This window comes from Aquarana catesbeiana, linkage group LG05 (genome assembly GCF_042186555.1).
Source record: "Aquarana catesbeiana isolate 2022-GZ linkage group LG05, ASM4218655v1, whole genome shotgun sequence".
NCBI lineage: Eukaryota > Metazoa > Chordata > Amphibia > Anura > Ranidae > Aquarana > Aquarana catesbeiana.
In genome coordinates this window covers 239,732,681-239,750,831 of record NC_133328.1, presented here as the reverse complement: position 1 = coordinate 239,750,831, position 18,151 = coordinate 239,732,681, and the positions used below count along the sequence as shown (strand labels likewise).

General features: G+C 43.1%; 1 protein-coding gene across 2 annotated transcripts in view; it reads right to left on the bottom strand.

The window, feature by feature from the left end:
* Positions 1 to 18,151, bottom strand: part of ADCY1 (adenylate cyclase 1) — a 525,405-nt gene that overhangs the window by 112,977 nt on the left and 394,277 nt on the right. For both annotated transcript variants that reach the window (XM_073630633.1, XM_073630634.1), the window contains 2 exons: positions 14,089 to 14,283; positions 2,729 to 2,826 (listed from right to left, as the gene is read on the bottom strand). In XM_073630633.1, coding sequence (XP_073486734.1) covers positions 2,729 to 2,826; positions 14,089 to 14,283 — 293 coding nt within the window. The remainder of the gene's footprint in view (positions 1 to 2,728; positions 2,827 to 14,088; positions 14,284 to 18,151) is intronic.

The following is an 18,151-nucleotide window of genomic DNA, read 5'->3' as shown; positions in this document are numbered from 1 at the left end:
AGATCTCTGGCTGCTGTTTGCATACAAAAAATATAACTTTTAAAGGAATACATTGCACTACTCCCTAACTTCACGTGCAGGTTTAAGGCATCCCCTAAACTATGTTATTTAAAGGATTTATGTATTTTAATATTGCTGTTATAATATGAATAAGTATTTTAAAGGAACTGTATAGTGTTGTGGTACTAGTAAATATTTTGTTTCATTATTATGACCAGGATGAAAGGTTTTGTGCATTTATATATTGTGATTTTTTACACACACACACACACACACTGTAAATAAACTGTATAGAGATATGAAACATTGTTTTAAACATGTACAGTATCTCACAAAAGTGAGCACACCCCCTCACATTTTTGTAAATGTTTATTATATCTTTTCATGTGACACAATAGGGATAAAACATTTTCGCTGAAGGGAGTTTAACAAGACACGTGGCCACTCATTAAAATTAGAAGTAAAGAGATTTAACCTTAAACTACGTAGAGGGTTCTTAACTGTAAGAGCAGCAAGGATGTGGAGTTCCCTTCCACAGGTGGTGGTCTCAGCAGGGGGGCATCGGTAATTTCCAAAAACTATTAGATAAGCACCTGAACGACCGCAACATACAGGGATATACAGTATCTCACAGAAGTGAGTACACCCCTCACATTTTTGTAAATATTTTATTCTTTATTCTATCTTTTCATGTGACAACACTGAAGAAATGACACTTTGCTACAATGTAATGTAGTGAGTGTACAGCTTGTATAAAAGTGTACATTTTCTGTCCCCTCAAAATAACTCAACACAAAGCCATTAATGTCTAAACCGCCGGCAACAAAAGTCAGTACACCCTAAGTGAAAAAATTGGGCCCAAAGTGTCAATATTTTGTGTGGCCACCATTATTTTCCACAACTGCCTTAACCCTCTTGGGGTTGGAGTTCACAAGAGCTTCACAGGTTACCACTGGAGTCCTCTTCCACTCCTCCATGACGACATCACGGAGCTGGTGAATGTTAGAGACCTTGTGCTCCTCCACATTCCGTTTGAGGATGCCCAACAGATGCTCAATAGGGTTTAGGTCTGGAGACATGATTGGCCAGTCTATTACCTTTACCCTCAGCTTCTTTAACAAGGCAATGGTCGTCTTGGAGGTGTGTTTGGGGTCGTTATCATGTTGGAATACTGCCCTGCGGCCCAATCTCCGAAGGGAGGGGATCATGCTCTGCTTCAGTATGTCACAGTACATGTTGGCATTCATGGTTCCCTCAATGAACTGTAGCTCCTCAGTGCTGGCAGCACTCATGCAGCCCCAGACCATGACACTCCCACCACCATGCTTGACCGTAGGCAAGATACACTTGTCTTTGTACTCCTCACCTGGTTGCCGCAACACATGCTTGACACCATCTGAACCGAATAAGTTTATCTTGGTCTCATTAGACCACAGGAATTGGTTCCAGTAATCCATGTCCTTAGTCTGCTTGTCTTCAGCAAACCGTTTAAGGGCTTACTTGTGCATCATCTTTAGAAGAAGCTTCCTTCTGGGACGACAGCCATGCAGACCAATTTGATGCAGTGTGCAGCATATGGTCTCAGCACTGACAGGTTGACCCCCACCTCTTCAAGCTCTGCAGCAATGCTGGCAACACTCATACGTCTATTTCCCAAAGACAACCTCTGTATATGACGCTGAGCACCTGCACTCAACTTCTTTGGTCGACCATGGCGAGGCCTGTTCTGAGTGGAACCTGTCCTGTTAAACTGCTGTATGATCTTGACCACTGTGCTGCAGCTCAGTTTCAGGGTCTTGGCAATCTTCTTATAGCCTAGGCCATCTTTATGTAGAGCAACAACTCTTTTTTTCAGATCCTCAGAGAGTTCTTTGCCATGAGGTGCCCTGTGGAACTTCCAGTGACCAGTATGAGAGAGTAAGAGCGATAACACCAAATTTAACACACCTGCTCCCCATTCACACCTGAGACCTTGTAACACTAACGAGTCACATGAGACCGAGGAGGGAAAATGGCTAATTGGGCCCAATTTGGACATTTTCACTTAGGGGTGTACTCATTTTTGTTGCTAGCAGTTTAGACATTAATGGCTGTGTGTTGAGTTATTTTGAGGGGACAGCAAATTTACACTGTTATACAAGCTGTACACTCACTACTTTACATTGTAGCAAAGTGTAATTTCTTCAGTGTTGTCACATGAAAAGATATAATAAAATATTTACAAAAATGTGAGGAGTATACTCACTTTTGTGAGATACTGTATATACCAAGATTCATTGTTATAGAGGCTATAGTCAAATGGGTACCGTGTATCATACCAAATTCTGAGATTCTGAATTAGAATTTATAATTGGATCTATTCTTTAACCGCTTCAATACCAGGCCCAAAGCCAATTTTCACCTTGTAGCGCTGTAGCATTTTAAATGACAATTGCGCAGTCATGCAACACTATACCCAAACTATAATTTTGTTCACTCGACTAGAGCTTTCTTTTGGTGGTATTTAATCACTGCTGGGTTTTTAACTTTTTGCTAAATAAACAAAAAAACTGAACATTTAGAAAAAAAAAATATTACAATTAAAATGAATGTATGCTTAGCATGTATTCCCACTCACATCAGTCTAAGTTTGGAGCTAACCTCCAAACTTAGTCATGGGTAATCATTAAAATTGTTTTTTGCAAAGGTGTGAGAAATGGTAATATTTTAAATAGCAGCGAGTACTTACTGTGGGATTATTAAAAGGTAGACAAGGCCAAATAAGGCAGCTAAAATTAATGAAAGTACCACTGCGCTGGTAAAATATTCATCATGAAGCTGGTGATACTGTAGGAAGATAGAAAAGAAAAACAATTTATTAACCATGAAACTCACAAAATCCATTACAGAATAAGGAAAAAGGTACTGAAAACAATTAAAAACAAATATCCTTATCTTGCCACTTTAGGATTGCAGCAAAGATTGTTGCTGTAATTCTTGGTCCTTTGGAAAAACAGTTATAATCTTTAAATTTAAAATACATTTTTTCTTGGTTTGATAATCTTACCAGTAATAATATGATTTTTTAAAACAGCTTACTTGTAAAATCCTTTTCTTTCGAAGGACATCACGGGACACAGCGCCACAGTAATTACTGATGGGTTATATAGGTATCACTGGTGATTGGACACTGGCACACCCTATCAGGAAGTTCAACCCCCTATATAATCCCTCCCCCTTGCAGGGATACCTCAGTTTTTTTAGCCAAGCAATATAGTGTATTAGAAGAGGGGCGGGACCTCTGTGTCCCATGATGTCCTTCGAAAGAAAAGGATTTTACAGGTAAGCTGTTTTAAAAAATCCTATTTTCTTTCTCGAACATCACGGGACACAGAGCCACAGTAATTACTGATGGGATGTCCCAGAGCAATGCTACCAGAGGGGGGGGGAACCACGACCAAGTAGGGTGCAATCAGACCTGAGGACCCTGTACCGCTGCCTGCAGCACGCTACGCCCAAAGGCGATATCCTCATGCCTTCTCACATCCACCTGATAGAATCTGGTGAATGTATGAACTGAAGACCAGGTTGCGGCCTTGCAGATTTGAGTCATAGAGGCCCAGTGATGCACTGCCCAAGAAGCACCAACAGCCCTTGTGGAATGTGCCCTGATCTGAAACGGAGGAATCTTCTGTTTCAAACCGTAAGCTTGAATGATCAACTGTCGAATCCATTTAGAAATGGTAGCTTTTGACGCTGTCTGTCCTCTATTGGGACCCTCTGGCAGCACAAACAAAACATCCGTCTTGCGGATCTGAGCAGTTGCCCCTAGATAGGCCTTAACTGCTTTTACTACATCCAATGAATGTACAGATCTCTCTTCCGGAGAATAGGGATCTGGAAAAAAGGAAGGTAGAACAATGTCTTGGTTTAAATGAAAATCAGAAACCACCTTCGGTAAAAAACTAGGATGAGGGCGTAGTACCACTCTATCCCTGTGTATAATCAAATAAGGCTCCTTACAAGAAAGAGCTGCTAATTCTGATACTCTTCTAGCAGAAGAGATGGCCACCAGAAAAATTAATTTCCTTGTTAACAAGACCAAAGGAATCTGACTTATTGGTTCAAAAGGCTGTTTCTGTAACACAGCCAGGACCAAGTTCAAGTCCCATGGGTTTAGGGGCGCTTTAACCGGGGGGTTAAGACGCATCACCCCCTGCATAAAGTTTCGGACCAAAGAATGCGAAGCAAGTGGCCGCTGAAATAATACTGATAAAGCAGAGACCTGGCCCTTGATGGTACTCAAGGCCAGCTTCATCTCTAATCCCATCTGTAGAAAATCAAGGATTCTACCTATGACATATTTCCTGGGATGCCAACCTCTGGATTCACACCAGGTTATATAAGCTTTCCAGACTCTATGATAAATCATCCTGGAAGCTGGCTTCCTTGCATTAATCAAGGTAGATATGACAGGACCTGAGAGCCCACGACTCTTCAGAACGTGGGTCTCAATAGCCAAACCGTCAATTTTAGCGTTTGTAAGGCAGGATGGAACGCTGGACCCTGAGATAACAGGTCTGGGCGTACCGGTAGGGTCCACGGGGAACCTACCGTCATCCTTACTATTTCTGCATACCAAGTCCTTCTGGGCCAAGCGGGGGCCACCAGAAGTACCGACTTCCTTTCCTGCCTGATCCTGCGAAGGAGTCGTGGTAATAGCAGAATAGGCGGGAATGCGTAAATCAGTGAGAACCGATGCCACGGAATCACCAACGCATCCGTCCCGCATGCAAGAGGATCTTTTGTCCTTGCACAAATCTGTCTATCTTTTTGTTGAATCGGGATGCAAAGAGATCTACATCTGGAACCCCCCATCTTTGGCATATGGCCCAAAGGACGTCGGGATGCAGAGACCATTCCCCTGGAAGTAACTGCTGGCGACTTAGATAGTCCGCCTGCCAATTCTCTATTCCCGGGAAGAAAACTGCCGATATGCATGGCACATGCATCTCTGCCCAGACTAAGATCTGGTTCACCTCCTTTTGAGCAGCTCGGCTCCGGGTGCCTCCCTGATGATTGACATAAGCCACTGCTGTGGCATTGTCGGACTGGATCCTGACCGGACAACCCTGTAGCCTGATAGTCCAGGCTTTTAGAGCTAGATGTATCGCCCGGATCTCCAGAATGTTGATGGGTAAGGTCCTCTCTGTTTTGGACCATACCCCTTGGACCGCAGCCTGTTCCAGAACTGCTCCCCAACCTGACAGACTGGCATCTGTTATTACCACCGTCCAGGTAACCGGCAGAAAGGATTTCCCCTTCTGCAGGTCTTCGGGTATGAGCCACCAATTGAGGCTCTGACGCACCGCATGCGACAGGTGCATCGGAAAGTCTAATGCCTGAATACTGTGTTGCAGCATTCTTGAGTGAAACTGAGCATAGGGAACTGCTTTGAAAGAAGACACCATCTTCCCTAGTAGCCTCATACAAAGGCGGACTGAGGGACCCTTCTTGGTCCTTACTGCCAGAATCAGCTCTCTCAAAGCAGCGATCTTTGCCTGGGGTAGAAATATTTTCTCCTGGCTTGTATCTATAATCAGACCTAAATACTCCAGTCTTCTTACTGGTTTTAGGAAAGACTTTTCTAAGTTGAGGATCCAACCCAGGTGTTCTAGATACCTGACTGTGGTCCTCAAGTTTCCATTCAAAGAGGCTACCGACCGGTCTATCAAGAGCAGGTCGTCTAGGTATGCTATAACAGCTATACCCTGAGCCCTTAATCTGGCCAGAGGAGGAGCCAAGATCTTTGTGAACACTCGAGATGCAGTGGCTATCCCGAAAGGCAGAGCCACAAACTGGAAATGGCGCCCTCCTACCTCGAAGCGCAGAAACTTCTGATGAGCAGGAAAAATGGGCACATGCAGATATGCATCTCTGATGTCTATTGATTCCAGAAATTCTCCTCCCTGCAGGGTGGGAACTACTGTTCGAATTGATTTCATGCGGAAGGATTGAATCCTTAGGAATCGGTTCAGATCCCTTAAGTCCAGAATGGGCCTGACATCCCCATTTGGCTTTTGGACTGTAAAAAGGTTGGAATAGAAGCCCAATCCCTGGTCCTTTGCGGGAGCTATCATAATGACCTCCTGCGACAAAAGTCGCTCTAACGCTAGAAGGAGCGACTGCTTCTTCTCTGGGTCTCTGGGGACCCTTGATCCGAGGAACCGAGGAGAGGGGAATTCCTGAAACTCCAGCTTGTACCCTAAGGTTACCGTGGAGATTACCCATCTGTCCTGGAAATCCTCCTGCCAGAGCTCTGAGAACTGTCGCAGTCTTCCCCCCACTCGAGTGAGCGGGGGCACCCCCTCATGCAGAGGTCTTAGTGTTTTGCCTAGTAGGCTTCTTTCCCCAGGACTTCTTTTGTCCCTGGGGTTGACTCTTGTCTCTGGACCCCGATGGAGGCGGCCGTCGAGACTGCCTGGAGGCTGAAGCCCCCGGCGCTGGGGAAAGAGTCCGTTTGAAAGAGGGACGCTTACTCTTCTTCTTGACAGGTAAGAGAGTGCTTTTCCCACAAGAGATTCTCTTGATATAGTTATCCAAGTCCTCTCCAAACAACCTTGCACCACGAAATGGAAACCCAGCCAGTAGCTTCTTACATGGTGCTTCGGCTGACCAATTTTTCAACCATAGGATTCTACGTATATGCACCAACCCCAGTGAAAGACGGGAGGTTTGCACGATAGAATCTCTAATGGCATCAACCACAAAGCATAAGGCCGCTGGAAGGTTAGCAAACCCCTGGGCCTGCTGTTCAGATAATACTTTGATGACCTGCTTAACATGGTCTCTTAAGTATTGACAGACTCCAATCGCTGCTACTGCAGGTTGGGCCACTGATCCTGCTAAGGAGAAAACATCCTTCAATAGGGATTCCATCCTTTTATCTACAGGATCCCTGAGCATCTGAGCATTGTCTACAGGACAAGTCAGGCTATTATTTACAGAGGAAATGGCGGCATCAATAGCCGGTATTCCCCACATTTTAATAAACTTTTCTTCCATCGGATAAAGTGTTGAAAACTTTCTCGGCGGAAAAAATTGTTTGTCTGGGTGATCCCACTCAGAATAAATGAGCTTTTCAAGTAAAGTATGAACAGGAAAAGCATGTGCTGCTTGGAAAGGTTTCAGTGACCCCAAAGCAGAAGAGGATTATTTAGCAGTTTCAGGTATGGGCAACTTAAATGTGGAGCGGACCAATCCAGTAAGGATCTGCACTAAGACTTTCTCCTCTTGGGAAGTCGCAGAGAGTCCCTCTCCACCTGATTCCTCCGAAGAGGAATCATCCGTCCCATCCCGATCCTCTGAAAGGGATTCATCTCCTTTATCCCAGAGCTCCTCTGTCTGAGGGTCTTGGGGAACAGAGGAAAGCCTAGTGCGTTTTCTTCCACTGAGTGAAGACGTAATCACGGCCATTAATCTTTCCTCTAGACCATTAATGGTTGAGGAAAAAACCTCTTGTGTAATGTATACAGGGGCTGAAGTGCCAGAAGCAGGTGTAGCCCCTGACCCCGATGGCTCTCCCTGGCTAGCCGTCCTTGGCCCATCTTTAGAGGGGGGGATGCTGCCGACAGGGGGCCCTCAGAACCTGAACGTGATCCCCTAGTGTCTCTGGTTCCTGGGGTGCTTGAACCTCTTCTACCCATAGTGCAAAGCAACAAGGTGTGAGGTATACAAATGAACACTGCCCGCTGAGCGATGTAGTCTGGCTAAAAGCCTTGCTACCCAATGCTCAGTCTGGTGTTACTTCAGTAAATGCTGCCTAGGAGAATGCCTGTGTCCCACCTTACATGCGACCGTCAGCTCTGTGTCTCTCAGAAGGCTGTGTGCACCTGTACAGAGTGCCTTTAATAGCCTGCAGCTGGCCTGAGTGGGAGTCTAAGCACCTGTGCTGACGTCCCGCCCCCTCCTCTACCGCCCCCCCCCCCCCTCGAGTTTTGAAAAAAACGAGTGCTTCCCGCGCTGGCCGACTCTCCTGTCATGCTTCTGGAGAAAAGGCTGGGGATGGGGGGGGGGGGGGGAGGGAGGGAGGCTGGTAACAAGATCTGCCTGAACGGCTATCTTCAGAGATGGTGGCCATTAGGCCACAGAGCCCGGGTGGTATAACCACTTTCTAGACCCCTGTGGCCCCTCTCTAGCCTGGGGGGAACATTCAAACATGAGAAATCCCCCCTTCCATCTTACCTTGCAGCCTGAGATGCTGGGATACATGTGCAGCGAAAACAAACACTGAGACAGACAGTCAGCATGTGAAAGTTTGTGCTCTTGGCAGCCCCCGGTGGTCACAATAGGCATAGCATGCATTTACCTTAAAGGAGAAAAGCCACTAGAACTCAAAAATTCTGTGGAATCTCCTCTTACCTTATCCAGCCACAGGGTGCTGTTTACACAGACCCAATCTTCACCTTTCACGTTGGGCTCCGTTTGAAAAAACCGTCGGAGACTGGGGCCCCCTACGAATAGGGGGATCCAACAGTTCTGGGACCGTAAAGCACCTCGCCAGAAATTAGGAAGTTTAAAGCCATTTTCTGATCTGCGGGGTCCAGCTCTCTAAAAAGAGAAGCATTACGGGTAAAACCTCGTTTCTTTGGACACGAGGCCCGGGTACCATCCAATTCGGCCTAAAAAGGACACTTTGAATGGATCCGGTTCTCCTGGCTTGCCCCAGTATAGGATATCAGAATATTCCCTTTGGAGCTCAGCACAGGACATCTTTACACGTCCATCACCTAAGACACTGGCGTAAAAACTGAGGTATCCCTGCAAGGGGGAGGGATTATATAGGGGGTTGAACTTCCTGATAGGGTGTGCCAGTGTCCAATCACCAGTGATACCTATATAACCCATCAGTAATTACTGTGGCTCTGTGTCCCGTGATGTTCGAGAAAGAAATGGGCTGTTGTATTGACTATTTTTTGCATGAATTTTTGACACAGCTCCTCTCTTATGTGAAAGATCCTGGTCATATGCTTAATATTATGACTAATTATAAGTGGCAATTGGGATATACTGTAGATGGGTAACTCTAAATGCATGAATTTGGTCTGCAGGCAGTCCAATACTACCACACACAGCTAGGTTTTATACATGATTGTATCAAGTTCACCTCGAAATATAACAATTTTACTATTTCACCTCCCTGGGTGACTTTTACAGACAGATAAATGGTAAATCAATGGGAGTTAGGTTTGCTTCTAGTTGTGCTAACATCTCTGTGGGTTATTAGGAGGAATTCCATATTTGGACCAATAACCCTTATGGGGCAAACCTGGTTCTATATGCTAGATGCTTTGATGACATCCTCATAATCTGGGATGGTTCTGACTCTATACTGTTTATTGCACACTGCCATATTAATCTCTAATGCGTTGGGCTCACACATGAGGTGGGCAACTCTCATTTAGTATTTTTAGATTTGGAATTAGGGTACAGTGACCTGAATATTATATCAAACACCCATTTTAAACCAACGGCAGGTAATTCTTACCTGCATGAACAGAGAGGCCACCACCCTAGATCGATCTGTAATGTCCCTTTTGGGTAATGTTGTACACTTATATGCACATGCACAAAATTTGAAGATTACGACGAGCAGAGTCAAGTGCTAATGAAAAAATTCTTAGAAAAGGGTTATGAGAATTCCGTTGTAGAGGGAGGCTTATCTCAAATATAAGGTCCAGTATAAAAACACCATGAGGCTCCCTCAGGGCTTAGACTGTATAGGGTAGAGGCCATATTTGCATTTATTTTTTTTTCACTGCAGTCTGTAAGACATTGAACCCACGATCAGCAGATTCCTGGATCCTGCAGACACTCCCTACCTCGTTCAGGCAGACAGTTACTGAATTGCAGGAAAAAATCAATGGCCTACAATGGCACTAACCCTTGCTGTTCATTGAGAACAATGGTTGACGCAATGGATAATGGTACTTGTAGATATTCATTCACAGCAAACTGTGATATGATATGATATTTTTATATACACATTTTCAATGCTGGTCTCTGCCAGATCCAGGGATCGATCCTGAGATGTCAGTGTTGCTTGTCTGTTGTACTAAACTAGCATTCAGGCTGAGCTATTGTGATACCTCTCCCTCCTTCTGAGTACTGGTGCTAACAAGTCCACCCCTTCATCCAGAACCATGTGATAGTGGGAGGGGCTGCTTTACTCTGAAGAGCTTTCACTTGCTCCCTGTGTTTCCAGCATGTGTTCTAAAGGCTCAGGTGGCTGTCCTGATGCAAATGTACTGTTAAAGCTATGTTGTCATCCTCTTCACCTACATGAAACCAGACATGGCTAAGCTAAGCATGATGACTATTAACAGATGCTTTTACTGTCACTACTATATTATCATTACCATCATGACAGCACCAAGGGTGATTTTTGAAATGTGAGGCAGACAGGCTTTTACTTAAAGTGTTACGAAACCCACAACAGTAGAATCAGTCTGTATATCCAGTAAAGCATGCTTGTTACACGCTTTACGTTGGAACCTAAGGGGTTCATCCTCTACATTGTGTAAAAAGGCTGTTTGATCCTATCTTCTCTGATCCTCCCCTTCTTCCACTGTCCCCAATCCATCTGCTGATAGTACAGAGCTTTGGGTCACTCTGCACATGCTGTGTGTATTGCTAGAGAGTTTGCATGTGATCAGCACAGGGCCAATCAGCACTGTCCAGACAGTCAGGGGTCCTACAGCCTCATAGGGCAGTCAGAGGAGAAAAGAAAATAGAATCTCCTCCTACAAGCTTTAACCAGACACCAATAGAAGTCACAAGACTGCTAGAACTGCTGAGGAGAAAAGGTATTTAGCAGTTTATATTTACTAAAATTATTGCATTTCCATGTTCTGTGTACTGTGGGAGACCAGATAAAGTGACTAAGGGTCCTGGATTTAGTAACACTTTAAAAGGTACCTATGAAGTAATTTATTCAGTAATTTATTTAGTATGGCCATGTTTATGGGACCATTTTGCTGGGTGTTCAGCTGCTACTTTGAAATATGACTTACACAGTGAGAGCATACATATCGTTTGGTATTTGATAAGGAATTATATGCTCTCATCGATATCTGTACCAGTATGCTTTGTGACTTTCCTGCGCTATTTTGCATCAGCATTAAGATCTTAATTTGTTAACTGATTTTAATTTGACTACTATGCATTTGTATTTTAAACTACAAACTAGCTAGCCTAGCTCTAAGGAAGGGTGTGTGCCCCCGAAACATGTTTATACCCTGTGATGGTATATAACACATGATTCTACACTGTGTGATTTTATGGCTTATAAGAGTTGCTATTTGTGAGTACCCACCTTTTATGAATTTTATCATTTATTAAATGTCATTGGTAATGCACTAGGTGTGCTCGCCTTCCATTTTTGTATGTATTGTTTAAAAACAAGATCACACAGTGTTTGTCTGATCAACCAATCAGCTTTCTCTATATCTTAGTTAACCACTTCAGCCCCGGAAGGATTTGCCCCCTTCCTGACCAGGCCATTTTTTGCGATACGCCACTGCGTCACTTTAACTGAATTGCGACGTTGTACCCAAACAAAATTTAAGTCCTTTTTTTCCCACAAATAGAGCTTTCTTTTGGAGATAATTTGATCACCTCTGCGTTTTTTATTTTTTGCACTATAAACATAAAAAGAGCAACAATTTTGAAAAAAAACCACAATATTTTGTAATTTTGCTATAACAAATCCAAAAAAAAAACAAATTTCTTCATTAGTTTAGGCTGATATGTATTCCTCTACATATTTTTGGTAAAAAAAATCGCAATAAGTGTATATTGATTGGTTTGCGCAAACGTTATAGCATCTACAAAATAGGGGATAGATTTATGGCATTTTTATTATTATTTTTTTTTTTTTACTAGTAATGGCGGCAATCTGCGATTTTTATTAGGACTGCGACATTGTAGCGGACAGATCGGACACTTTTTTGGGACCATTGACATTTATACAGCGATCAGAGCGAAAAATAGCCACTAATAGCCACTAATTACTGTATAAATGTCACTGGCAGGGAAGGGGTTAACACTAGGGGGCGATCAAGGGGTTAACTGTGTTCCCTAGGTGTGTTCTAACTGTGGGGGGATGGGACTGACTAGGGGAGGAGACTGATCGGTGTTCCTATATACTAGGAACACACTATCTCTCTACTCCCCTGACAGGACGTCGATCTGTGTGTTTACACACACAGATTCACGTTCCTGCTCTGTCACGAGTGATCTTGGGTGCCCGTCGGACATGCGCATCAGCTCTGGGGACACATGGCTGCTAGATCGTTTTAACCACTTCCCGTCCGGCCGTCATTCTGCTATAGGCCAGGCGGGAAGTGGTTCAGTTATCCTGACTGGGCATCATATGACGTCCAGCAGGATAACACCCGCCGCGCGCATTGCGTCAATCAGTGGTGCGGTGTGTCAGTCTGACACACCACTACACCAATCTCGGTAAAGAGCCTCTGACGAAGGCCCTTTACCACGTGATCAGCTGTGTCCAATCACGGCTGATCACGATGTAAACAGGAATAGCTGTTGATCTGACAGACGCGAGTAGAGGAGAGTCGATCGGCTGCTCTCCTGACAAGGGGGGTCTGTGCTGATTGTTTATCAGCGCAGCCCCCCGTCGGATGCCCGTCCAGGACCACCAGGATGCCACCAGGACTACAGGGATTGCCACTGGATCACCAGGTATGCCACCCTAGACCACCAGGGAAATGCCAATCAGTGCCCAGGCAGCTGCCAATCAGTGCCCATTCCCAATGCCTGCCAGTGCCATCAGTGATGCCATCAGTGCCATCTATCAGTGCCCAGCAGTGTCCACCAGTGCCACCTATAAGTGCCCATCAGTACTGCCTATCAATGCCCATCAGTGCTGCATATTAGTGCCACCCATCAGTGCCGCCTACCAGTGCCACCTCATCGGTGCCACCTTATCAGTGCTCGTCAGTGCCGCCTTATCAGTGCCCACCAGTGCCGCCTTATCAGTGCCCATCAGTGAAGGAGAAAACTTATTTACAAAATTTTATAACAGAAGCAAAAGAAAAACTTTTTTTTTTTTCAAAATATTAGGTATTTTTTTATTTGTTTAGCAAATAATAAAAAAAACGCAGAGGTGATCAAATACCACCAAAACAGCATGATAAAAATTCTGTTTGGGTACAGTGTAGCATCACCGTGCAATTTTCATTTAAACAGGGACAGCTCTGAAAGGTGAAAATTGGCTTGGGCAGGAAGGGGGTATAAGTGCCTGGTATGGAAGTGGTTAAAGGAGCGACATATACCTACGGTGATTTGCGCAGCCGTGCCAACCTGCCACAGTATAACTGCGGTGGCTGGTCAGCTAGCGCTTAATGAAGAGAATGGTTATGTCAGGGTTGATTAAACTGTTTAAAAGAATGAGAGGAATGACCTAGGGCAGGGATATGCAATTAGCGGACCTCCAGCTGTTGCAGAACTACAAGTCCCATGAGGCATAGCAAGACTCTGACAGCCACAAGCATGACACCCGGAGGCAGAGGCATGATGGGACATGCTGGACAGCTGGAGATCAGCTAATTGCATATCCCTGACCTAGGGTATAGAGTAAACATAGATGCATGAACGTGCAGGGAAGACATGAAGGTTCGATTATAGATTGGACATACAGTACAGTATATGCTGAGTCTGTGGAGTGTCTGTATCCCTGACAAATTCATGAAAGCTAGAACTGAGAGGCTTTTAATATTAAATGTTCTTGTATATACTATGTTGGATTTGTTATCTGTTTCTGGGATCCAATGAACACTACTTTGTCTGGAAAAGAACCATGGTTGCCTGAAGGTCGCATTCTACACACATCCTTTTCCCATTTTTATTATATACAGTATACTTTATATTGTGACAACACACATTTGCCTTAACATACCCCTCTCCTATGAAATGTTGAATAGAGTTCTCGCATAACAGCAATATCAAAATTGATGCACGTGATGAACACATTATAAGGTCAACAGTAGGAAACAACAAAAAAATAATTCTTTACATATAATGACTTACTTTCTGCTCACGTTCCGATTGCTTATATTTCAAACTTATAAAATTCAAATCTGTCAACTCTGAATCAGTCTGCCGAGCTTCAATCAAGCGGCTAATGTAACGATTCACACGGGTTCCTGGGGTGTTGTGTATGACATTTGTAGAAAAAGAGGTTCTGTTCCTGACTTTCTCGGAGGCTGTTCGTAAAGCTCTCCTCTAAGTCACATGTAAACAAAAGGACATATTAATTTGTAAAAAGTGATGGAAATAATACATCAATTATACCATATAATTATCAAGTTTGTAATTGTGAAAAGCTTATGCAAGTGTTACATAATGGATTTATGTAATATCTCCACTAACAGCTGTAAATAATATTGTAATTAGAAATATATTTCAGTTAGAAGGATATATATTTAAAGTATTGAGTGTTGTGTTGTGTTGGGGTTATTGTAATTAGTTCCACTTCAAAGGTTGGCCTTTTGTTTTCCATGATCACATCTCACATGTGCTGTAAACAGCAACCTTCTTTGACTCATCCAATAAGGCTGTGCCCAATATACTTTTGCTAGGTACAGTAACCAATTAGGGAGAATTATATTAGCCGCAGTACAGAAAGGAGGGGGGATATAATGCTTTGTCACCGAGCTATGATTCTCTTTTGTGTGGGGACACACAACAGTTACCATGCCCTGACCTGAAGTGAACAGGTAAACTAATTCCATACTTGTACACTGTATTGTAAATATGGTTGTTGTGCATAATTTGTAAATATCAGGGGACTTATACTGTACACTGTGTTGTAAATACTGTCTAGTGTGTAATTTTTATATACTATGTAACTCTATCATTAAATGTGTATTGCAGATGGAACTACCTTTTTTTGTGTAAGATCTCACAGATCTGGATGTATATGTAAATACTACTACAATGATTGAGGTGTATGCACATTTACACATAACCTAGGCAACACAAGCAAAGTTTCAGTAGGGATGTTAGGAAGCCTCCTGTTTGATCATCTATGATCCGCTCATATATTAGTAAAGCAAAAACCATAAAAACTGCAAGAGAAAATACATATTTAAAAATATTGCTATTATGTAATTACCCATAATTTTGGTTAATACTTAGCTAGTCTCCTCCATCCTGCTCCTCATCCCATGATTCTGAATGGAACAGGTATTCAGGTTTGTGAACTTGTAATGAGTTTGAGTTTTGATGACTACTTTTGATCATATCTCTACCTCTCATCAGTTACCCTTGCAACCATTTGGTTTAAATTTTGGTTTCTGGTCTGCAATACACTTAGGTATTCTGCCGAGTTCAGTCTGAACAATCAGCTGTTGCCATTGAGGCAATGTAAAGGGTTGCAGTCTGTAAGTCGTCCAGCAACACAATTCCAACCCCACTATCAAAGTATAGTCAAACCTTGGTTTCAGAGTACCTTGGTTTGAGAGTGTTTTGCAAGACAAGCAACATTTTTAAATACATTTTGACTTGATATACAAGCGATGTCTTGATATACAAGTAGTGTCATGTCACAACTGAGTATAAAACAGAACAGAGGCGCCACTATGCGTAGCAATATGGTTACATTTAATGAAGGTACAACATTTAGTAAGTCATATGGGTGATGATTAAAACAGGCACATCTAAGTATGCAGGCATCCGGGGTAAAGCTGCCCACATAGACCATCCTTCACACCACCATCGACGTCATCCCTTCCACGCTGCACTCCATGAGCGCTTCAAGCCTCGCTTTCAGATCTCTCTACTGCAGGGTAGTCTTCCTGGTCATGATTGCTGACTGACAGCGGTGAGAGCCGGCGGGAAGGAGGATAGTCTATGAGGACAGCTTTACCCCAGATGCTTACATACTCAGATGTGCCTCTTTTAATCATCAACCATGTGAGTTGCTAAATGTTGTACCTTCATTAAATGTAACCATATTGCTACACTGGGTGCCTCTCTTCTCTTTTATACTCTGTAGCTCCTGCTGGATTTTGCTTCTAATCCCCTTGTGGAGGCTGCCATTTGTAAATGGACATTTTATGGCTATACATCACACTGCTATAATCTTTTTATATGGACTATAAACTGAAGGACTAAGGAATAAATGGTTGTGGAACGAATCATTTGAGTTTCCATTATTTCTTATAAGGGAAATTCACTTTGATATACAAGTACTTTGGGTTACAAGCATGTTTCCGGAACGAATTAGACTCCCAATCCAAGGCTTTACTGTATCGTGTGAAGGCCAGGCCCTCGCCTCTGCCTTGGTGAGAGCCTTCTGCCATCTACTGGTGACACAGGCACACTCTGACAGAGAGTACAATAGTTTGAATATTTATATTTTGAATTGCTTTTGTTTTATAAAATATTATTTTTGTGATCTACTTATGAACAAAGAGAGAAAGCTTGGTGTAAGAAGAAAAAACGGAATGTGCTGTGAAAATATCAAGGAATATATGGGTTAATAAAGTGTATATAAAATCAAAGCTTTTTTTTTTGTAAATATTTATTGGTTGCTGTGCATAGGTTGTGAAGGTGTTAGACTCTGTCAGTCTGTGTCCCCACTGGAAGGATTCACTTCTATTCAATGTCCTGGTGACCACTGTTTACAAGACACCAAGTAAGGGGAAATCCACAATTTCAATATTACAACCACCGCACCAGGTAAAGGTAAATTATTCAATGGGGATGAATGTTCTGGTGACTGCGAATTTCCTTTTTCGGGTGTTTTATTCCTCCCACTATATCCAAAACTAAAAAAAAATCCAAAACTGGGTGCAATGAACAGTATATTACACATTATTTTCTCCAGCCTCAGGATGATGAAGATAAGAATGGATGATGCGGTTATGTGGGCGCAGTCAGGCACAGCTGCCATATATAAAAGTGTATAAAATGCTGTGGGAATTCAGGAAAGGTAGGTGGGTGGGATAGGTGGGTGGGATAGGGGGGTGCGGGTGGGGGGTTGGAATGGCATCATGTTCCATGTTACAACCCAAATAAGAGCGCATGATATGAAAGATGCAACTAGCTTTCATTCATACTTGAACATGCAAGCTTCCATTGCTAAACTCAGGTGTTCTAATTTCACTCTGACCTTTTAATGCTTGCTCCAGGTTAGCGACTGAGCCAGACAGCAAAGCAGCTAGCAAACTTAGATTGAGATTTGCAATGAAACATACTGCATGTCTTCTTTAATTGGTAACATATTTGTGAGCTCAGAAGCTAAGTGTTTTAGAATATTAGATTAAAAAGACAAGAAATTATGATTTTTCTTCTAGTCTGTCTTTATTTATTTTTTTATGTTTTTGGGAGTGAGGCCCTAGGATTAATTTAATTTAAAGGGTTAGTTTACCCCTTCAGAAAAGAAATGAAAAGCTGAACTAATACTCTACAGCCACCCCACACCCTTGACCCCTACTGTACTTATCTCCGTGGGTATGCTGTCAGTGCTCCTTTCTTCTTTCCCTTCTTTCTACAGTACTTCCAGGACAGATTAGAGCATTTCTCTGTACCAGTGCTGACCAATTAGAATTGCTCTGATCCGTCCCTGCAACCCTGCAGAAAGAAGAAGAGCAGGATTTCAAACTCCCAGACCACAACACCAGCTGCAAGGGCACTGTACAGCAGAGACCATGGGGAGGGGGGTAAGGTAAAATTATACTTATACTTATATTTTTTTACACCCCTTAAGGCTAAATTCCCTTGAGCATGTTTTACCTTAGCTAGTAGCTCTATATGCTATAGATCTAAACTTGAAATTAGCAGGTTTCAGAAGCATTATAAACGAGTGATGAACTTTGTTTTGCTCATTTAATTCTGCAGACAAAGTTCCTCTACATAGACTGCCATTTGCAAGCTAGGATCAAAATATGCTTGTGTGTGCTGGACCTTAAAGAGCCAAAGTACAACTGCAGTGCTTTGCAGAATACTGGGGTATATACTGTTGTTTTTCACAGTCCACATAGATATTTGTATAATATTTTGCAACAACTAACTCAGCAGCTAGTGTTGCTGAATCCAAATTTTAACTATTTAACAGAGGTGTTGCAGTAACAGAGGGGCGGGGCCT